General features: G+C 44.2%; 1 protein-coding gene across 1 annotated transcript; it reads right to left on the reverse strand.

Annotated features, from left to right (window-relative positions):
- Positions 1–1898: 1898 nt before the first annotated feature.
- Positions 1899–8088, reverse strand: MARCKS (myristoylated alanine rich protein kinase C substrate). Its single transcript, XM_079148283.1, has 2 exons — positions 7567–8088; positions 1899–5725 (listed from the first exon to the last, which is right to left on the reverse strand). The coding sequence occupies exons 1-2, from the start codon at positions 7666–7668 to the stop codon at positions 4829–4831; spliced, it is 999 nt and encodes a 332-aa protein (XP_079004409.1). The 5' UTR covers positions 7669–8088; the 3' UTR covers positions 1899–4828.
- Positions 8089–8475: the final 387 nt, after the last annotated feature.

The raw sequence follows: 8475 nt of genomic DNA on the forward strand, positions 1-8475 counted from the left end.
AAAGACCTATAGTCAAGAAGGTGTCATAACCTATTTAAAAGTGTCAGTCACTGACCACAGAGAAATTGAAATGCTGTAGGTGTATTACTGAGGGTCTTGCCCCTCACTTAAATGTGTTTCCACACATTACATCATGACTAAGCGTAATCTGGACTCAAGGCAAACACTGATTTAACTGCCTTGACATTATAATCTTTAAAATGAATGCTTCATATTTAAATTGTTTACTATTAAAAACGATTTTACTTCTTTCCCCCTGTATTTCTAAGGATATACCATACCACTTAGTTCTGTATTTTTCATTTAAAGTCTCAAGGGGACAAGATGATTATATGGAACACTCATTTTGATAGAAGACGGTTGTTATGTTTGTAGTGTGGAGTTGGAGCCTATAATTACCCCCAATTATGTAGTGTTACACATTTTATTTTTGAACATTAAAATTCAAGCCCCAATAAGTGAGAGCAAAAGGTGTTTTGTTCACATTTCCAATACAAGTTTATGAAGTATTGTATGTTTTCCTAGAATGAAACACAATCTATATATCCCAATATGAGGTTTCCCCGATAGTGTTCTTGAAAAGTTTACTCATAAATTCAAACTACTCAAATTGTAGTTGATGCTTCCAAGATTCAAAACATTCTTAGAACTTCTTCATAAGAAATCTTTACTATGGGCACAGATTGTAGCTCAGTGGTAGAGCACTTGCCTAGCACACATAAGGCACTGGGTTCTACCCTCAGCACTACATACAAATAAATAAATTAAAAGATATTTTGTCCATCTACAACTTAAAAATTAAAAAAAAAACTTCACTACATAGAAAGCTGATTTTTAAAAAATGATGTCAAATCTTAATCTTTGGAGGAAAGGTCTGACTTCTAGAAAATCACTATTAGGCAGATCAAACTAGGGATGATTATCATTTTGTTTACTTAAGTCATAACTACAATCAACAAAATGTATTTTCATGTGTCCTTGAAATAGGGATTTCAAAGTACCTCTTGGGTCGAATATGTTCTAGACAAAAAATTATCTCAATTTCACCTTCCCTTACCTCTAACTTAAAAAAATACAAATAGGTAGTAGTGAGGTTTGTTACTTATAATTCAATTTTGATTGCTATATTACTAGAATAAAGGTTAATCAGGAAAAAAAAAGACAATCCCTTTAGTTTTGGTCAACTACAACCCTGTTTAATACTTTTTAAACATTGAAAACACAATGAAAACCTACCCACAAATTTATTGAAATTCACACCTAACCTTTTAAAGTATTTCCATTTTCAGAATGGCATTCTTGGGCATAATTTAAAGGAGTGCTCAAACTTTACTCTCAATAGGGACTGGAAGAGTTATGATGAAAAGCATTGTAAAATTGCTTGCCTGCACCCTGCTTTCAATATTTTCATGTAACTGGGAAGTGGAAAGGGAAAAAAAATGCCGTGCTCACAGTGAATGATTAAAGGGAAGGCAAAGGCTAATAGTCTGTTACTTAAGTGATTTTTAAATTTCCTTTTAACTTGGGCTCTATTAAATTACACTACCTTTCCAACTACTATTCAAGAATCTACCTAAGAGTTCAAAGAGCACCTTACCCTAAATCTTAACCTAAATTGTAAAGTTCTGTTCTTTCTAATTCATATTAGGAAAAAATATAAACATGAATTGCATCATTTGTCAATTATCAAGTTCTATAGTTAAAATTGACCTGTGGACAAATAACTCACCTTCAATGTACAATAATTTCATATTCAAGTACAATAGCAAAGCATATCCTCTAAATCCTTTTAACTGAACAATAGATAACACTGTTAACACCTAAAATTTTAAACTTTTCTCTAGAAATTTACATTTAGAAAATAAAATTTATAAAAAATCCTATTTTAGCAGGCTTGATAATATCAACTGGTAAAACTTTATTTTACAAGCAATAGGAATTGGACCAAATGATTATTATAATCCAGAGGAAGTATTTTATAACCATAGCAAATGCCATTATACATACTGCCAATACAGATTTAATAGACAATACTGAACTGTACAAGAATTATTTATTTTTCCTTAATCTCAAAGCTATTTTTTAGTAGTACAAAAAAGCCATATTAACATTTTTCCATTAGAAAACAACATGATGTACAAAACTTTGGATGAAAAGATATGTCAAATTTCATTTAATCACTTGGAGGAAAATCCATCGCTCCATCAATACCACCCAAAGTGTTTTAGGCAGTGATTAAAATCAAAATAATGCATCTTAATAAATCCCAGCGGTTAAAAGAACAAACCTAGCAATATATAATAGTTTCTACACAGTATTTTTGACAACTCACTTTGGGAGTTATTTTTTTAAATCCTTTTTTTTTTTTTAACTGAGTCCTACTACATGCCAGGCACTGTACTTGGCCAACTAGGTATTTGCAAAAAAGTTGGTTAAGGTGGGAAAGACCCATAAATCAGTCCTTTGGTTACCAGATTTGATTTTTAACTTACAAACATCCTCCAAGATCAAGAAATCCTAAAAATATACACCCTTCCAAATGTTACTTGACTTTATTAGTGGGGAGGGTGTTTAGTACAGAGAAGTCATGAACCATTATTTTTGACCCATTATTCCAAATAAAAGAGCATATCAAAAAGCTAATTTGTTATTTTCCTATTAAGATTTTGGCATTCAGGTGTTAACAATTGCAGTTCACTGGTTTTTCATGAACCCTATCACTGCGAACTGCCCCAAACCAGCAGAACAGCTGTGTATGAACAATTCTGCATTTAAAAAAGCAATGGTATTTGATAAATATTAAAATTTAATTCAGTATAGGGTCCAGTGAAGGAAAAAATATCCAGTTATGGAGTGCCGAAGAGCAGAGAGGTAAACTAGGAAGAATTAATACATAAAGAGTATCATTTCTTTTGAGTAATAAGCTGCTAATACACTTTCATTTTGTTAAAAAAAAAAAAAAAAAAAAGTTTGCAACTATGCTAAAGGCCCATAAACTGACAATGTTGTCCATTTGACACCATTACTTCATTACATAAGCCTGTTTTCTTAAGGTACAACATAATCTAAGCAATAATTTGGAAATTAGCCAACTGCTAAGCAATTACAATGGCAGGTAATACACCATCAACTTTTGAAACACATTTGGCCACTTTTCATGACCCAACTGTGGTTGATTCAATAGATTCACTCATTTTGTAAAATTTAAGTTTCTGGACCTGTATGACAAGAAAACGGTTTTATGAAATATTCTCATAAGACATTTAAATAGTCTTAGGGTCACATCACTTTTGTTCTAAATGACTTAATCTGACATGCTATATAGCTACAATAAAAAGTTATGTTCAATTTTTAAATGAAAACTAAATGCAGATAAGTGGTAACAGATTGAACATGGAATGTTATAAGATCTTCCTATATATGTAATCAAACACTGCTGATTATGGATTTCAGAGCTTGAAAAACTTCAGATTAAAATTCACAACCAAATTTACTCTTGATGGCATGCAAAATCTTTTTAAAAATTGTAAGACCTAGAAGTCTCAGTATCATCAGAACATCCTAGAAGCCTCAGTATTATCAGAACATAAAGAAACACAACAAATTTGTACATTTTATTCACATTTATTTTTCGCTTTTAGTGTGCTCACAGAAAATTAGAACACCTTAAGCAGGAGTTTAATAGCAATTTTTGTAAGCAAAGTTACATTCCATCTCTAAGTCAAATTGGTCAAAGCTTCTCCAGTATTTACAAAACATGATAGACAAGATGCTACACAAAACCATTGCATCTGAAGTTTTTTTTTTTTTCCTTTATTCTCAAAGACAACTGGAAAAGAAAGCATTGTCTGCTGTAATCAAAAACATACCACAGTATAAACAGTAACCATTCCACTTATCACAGCTTGGTTGAGTTTAAAATTTGTGTTTAAAAGGTCCAAGATGACTGCAGTTTTACAAAAATGGGCAGGGTGGAAAGTTGCAAACTTCATGTGCTTCTGGATATCAAGATTTGTTTTTATACAATAGTCACAGTTAAAAACACCCTGCTGGTAATACATAATTACACTTTATTAAGGTCATAAACCAGCAATAAACAATAAAGCCTATACAACTTGTAGTTCTACTTAATCACTGACTGGTACAGCTAACATGAGATAAGTGAAAAGTTCCTATGGTTTAAATGAACTCCTAAGACTATGATCTTTTTTTTTTAAATCTGGGTATCGGTGTTTTTTTCTTTCCTTCTTAATCAAGACTTGTAGTGTTGTAAACCTGCCTCACAAAATACATCGTAATAACTTTTCTTTAAAAAAAAAAAAAAAAGACTAAGCCTTTACACATCATTTCTAGTGGCACATTATCTTGGCAAAGTCATGCACCACTTCGTTTTCTCTATTGTGGCCCCTATCACTTCATTTGATATCCCTTTTTGACCCACCCATCTCCTTCATATATGGGCATGTCCATAGATTGACAAAGAAAGTTTACATTTTTGAATAAAGATGCAAAGTATGCAAAAAACATTAATACTGATGCAAAAACGAAAAAAGAAAGAAGAAACAAGGCAGAGGAAGGTGTTTTAAGCTCTCCTCGACCAGTTGGAATGGTGGTAACAGAATGATTTGAGATGGGATCTGTGGGGAAAGGGGAAAAAAAAATCGCTGCTAAAAAAAAGTTAAAAAAAAAAAAAAGAGAGAGAAAGAAAAGACATCTTTAAAATCAATCCCTGGTTGTAGACAAGTTCTCCAAAACCAGTACCTGGCACCACTCCAACAAACAAACGGGGGAGAAAAGTTCTTCGATTATCTCATAACCTCCTGCCCTCTTACTCTGCCGCCTCTGCCGGGGGCGCTTCTGGACTGCACTCGGGCTGCGCCTCCTGTGATGGGGCTGCGCAGGCAGAAGAGGCGCAGGCGGCCGCGGGCTCCTCCGCGGGCGCCGCCTCCTGCTCTGGGGGCGCGCCGGGCCCAGCGGCGGAGGGCGCCTCGCAGGCGGCAGCGCTGGCCCCAGCCTCCTCCGCCTTCTCTTCGGCCTTGGGTTCCTCTGCGGCCTTGGGCTCCTCGCAGGCGGACGGCTTCTCTGGCGCGACCGCGGCCTCCTCTGGCTTGGCCTCCTGCGGGTCGCCACCTGCCGCCCCCTCTTCGCCCGCGGCGGCCTCCTCGCTCGGCGCCACCGCCTGCTCCCCGGGGGCCGCGCCCGCCTCGGCGGCGGCTGCAGCGGCGCCTCCGGCGGCCTCGTCCTTGCCGCCCTCGGAGGTGGCACTGGCTGCGCCCTCGGCCTCACCGCCCTCTCCCGCCTCCTTCTTGTTCTTCTTGAAGGAGAAGCCACTCAGCTTGAAAGATTTCTTGAAGGAAAAGCGCTTCTTTTTTTTTTTCGGGGTCTCGTTGCTGGGCGAGGGTGTGGCCCCGTCCTCGGCTTTGGGCGAAGACGTGGAGGACGCGGCCGACGCGGCCTCCCCCTCGGCGGCCGTGGGCGAGCCGGGCTCAGCGGCCTCGCCTTCCGCGGCGACCTCCTTCTCGGCGGGGCCGGCCCCCGCCTCGGGGGCGGCGGCGGCGGGCTCATCTTTCTCCGCCGGGGCAGGGGACGCAGCCCCGCTCCCGGCGGCCGCGGGCTCCTCCTTGTCCGCGGCCGGAGCGCTGCCGTTGGCCTGCAGCTCCTCCTTGGCGCCCGGCTCCCCAGCTGCGGGCGAAGCGTCCCCGTTTACTTTCACGTGGCCATTCTCCTGCGGGGCAGAGAAAGCGGGAGTGTCACTGAAGCGGCCGGGGCAGCCCTGTTCCTGCGCCCACCCCTGGCCGGGAGAGACCAGTTTCCCTGGGGCATCTCTGGCTCCAGAGTCCCTCAGTCCCGCAGTTATGGGGAGGCGGGGTTGGGGCCCGGCCAAGAGTCCCCCCGACGAAGAAATGGGTCAGCGCCATTTGGGGAGCCCTAAAAGCACAGCAGGAGCCCCGACATCCAGCAGACGTCCCAAGGATCAAGCCCGAAATGTGGAAGGCGAAAGGATAACTATTCCAGCCCTCGCCCCACGGGTTTTGTAAAAGGAGCCAGTAATGCTCGATACAGCAAATGTCCTTTGAAAGAAGGCGCACAGCCAGGGCTGGTGGTCTGCGCCTAGGTCCAACATCCGCTTTTCGCCCTAAACCCTAGAGGCCTGGTCCAAACACCGAGAACGCCCCAGGGGATCACAGCACTCCAGCCAGAAGCGCCGGCTCTGCGTGCTCTAAGGCACTGCACGCGCCCTTGGCCTTGCGAACGGCAGAGGGCGCTGCGCCTCCATCTCTCGGAGCTGGGCGCAGGCGGGCGACGAGGGGCGGGGCCGCCCGGCCACCCCGCCCTGCCCAGTCGGGCCCTGCCCGCAGGCCGAGGCGCCCCCGAGCCGGGATCGTGCAGCCCAAGAGTCCGCAAACAAAGCTCAGGTGGCTCCCAGCCTCCTGGTAGGGCTGAAACCCACACGGGTGGGGAAAACCCATTATTTCTGAGGTCTCGCCTCTGCTTCCACACCCACCTTCGCCCATGATTCTGCAAAGCCAGGGCAGTTCATTTTGCATTTTTAACGGGTTTAAAGCAATTGGCAGAGTCCGTCTTTGCCCAGTAGGTTAGAGCAGGCGAAGCAACACGGTCTCCGCTCTAGGAAAAGAGGCGTGGTGCCCAGTGTTTGTGAAGCAGCCACCCATGGCCGACCTCTCGAGCCCACCCAACCGTGGCTATCTGCTTGGGTCCCGGCAGCGCTGGGGCGGGCCCTCGCGGGTGGCCGAAGCGCCACGCATACGAACAATCCAAACCAAAACGTACAAACCATCTGGAGAGGTTCTTAAAAGATCCACCGAATGTTCCCACCCCAGGGATAGCGTTTGGAAGTCAGATGGGTGTGTAATTCCAAAGACAGCTACAAATAAGATTCAGACAGTGGGAATGCCCCACGGAAATCTACCGAAAGCCTTCTGTACAGTTACGGTCAGCAACCTTTCCAAGAACCCAGAACCCAGGGCACGACGCCTCAGTATACAATGAGACAACCTTGCCTTTTTGCCTTTTTCCAACGCCATCCTCACTTACGCCCCCCCCCCCCCTTCTCTCTCCCTTCTCTCTCTCTCTCTCTCTCTCTCTCTCTCTCTCTCTCTCTCTCACACACACACACACACACACACACACACCCCACCAGTTCAGATATCTCGAAGGCGACCCAGTCTCAACAACAAACACGAAAGCTACCCGAATACCATTGTGCCCCCAAATACAAATGCAACCTGGCTTAAGGGGAGCATCTAGCTCGTCACGTTCTGCCATTCCCCCAACCACGCCATTTTAGACGATTTATCACTCTTTTCTTCCCATCTACTCAAGAATTCACCAGCATTCTCTGAAACCACTTCTTTGGGGTAGGGGGGTGGAGATACCCCTCCATGAAAAATTGACAATTTAGGCTATCCTTTTCCATTCAACTTTCAGACTAGAATCCGGCCACGCTCTTCACCGAATGCGCCTCGGGCGCGAACAGAAGGAAGGGAAGCTTCGAGACTAGAGAGAGACACCAAAGAAATGACCAGAACTACAGGTAGAATTTACCTGCCCATTCGCTTTGGAAGGCGAGGAGGCCACAGCCGCCTCCCCGGGCCTCTCCGCGGCGGCTTCTCCCTTCGCTGCGGTCTTGGAGAACTGGGCACCCATGCTGGCTTCTTCAACAAAGAAACTCAACAGATCCAAGAGGGGAAACAAAGAGCCTTGGGTTGGTGTAACGACGGGACGAGCAGCAACAGCGGCGGCAGCAGCGGCAACGGCAGCAGCGGCACACACACCGGAGGGAGGGGGTGGGGGTGGTGAGGAGGACAGAACAGAACCGATTAAATATACTCCGATAAAAAAATTTTAGTCGAAGAGATCAAAAAGCAGCCGCGCAGGAGGGAGGAAAAAAGGTGGAAAAGTCGAGCACAAAAAAAGGAGCCCAAGTGTAGTTTTTTTTTTTTTTTTTTAAAGAAGTAATAAAAAAAAATCCCAGATTTGTAGCCGCACTGTAGACAAGAGGAAAATGGAGAAATCTCCCTGGTTGCTAATAAGATGCGGGGTCCAACGCCCAAGTGCACAGATGAATGGGCTCGCGGGCGCTGACGCGGCCCCCGTGCGCGCCGGCCAATCCGCGCGCCGCACACAAAGCAGGGGGCGGGGCTTGCGCGCCCGGCGAACAATGGAGCCGCGCTTTGCAAACGGTTTGAAAATCAGCTTCAGACCGAGAATTAATGTCCTCCAAATAAATAAATCAATTAAAAAATACATGCCTCTCGCCTCCCTCTGCTTGAAAATGATAATGCATCCCTTGATTGGCTTGCTTTGTTTGGAATTAATTAACGCGGGAGGGGGGTACTTGTGGATGGGGGCGGAGAAAGCATTAACTTGACTAGCACTGACTCTGGTCGGTCTATATCCGTGTCTGTCTCTCTCCACTCGCTCCCCTCCCCCACCTTTCCCCGTGTGTTTATG

Source organism: Sciurus vulgaris (assembly GCF_902686455.1).
Source record: "Sciurus vulgaris genome assembly, chromosome: 7".
Classification (NCBI taxonomy): Eukaryota; Metazoa; Chordata; class Mammalia; order Rodentia; family Sciuridae; genus Sciurus; species Sciurus vulgaris.

Excerpts from the sequence above, each read along its gene's own strand:
- MARCKS (XM_079148283.1), bottom strand. The coding sequence starts at position 7,668 with ATGGGTGCCCAGTTCTCCAAGACCGCAGCGAAGGGAGAAGCCGCCGCG. Across the intron at positions 5,726-7,566 it reads CTTCCAAAGCGAATGGGCAG|GAGAATGGCCACGTGAAAGT; the intron begins GTAAATTCTACC and ends TCTGCCCCGCAG.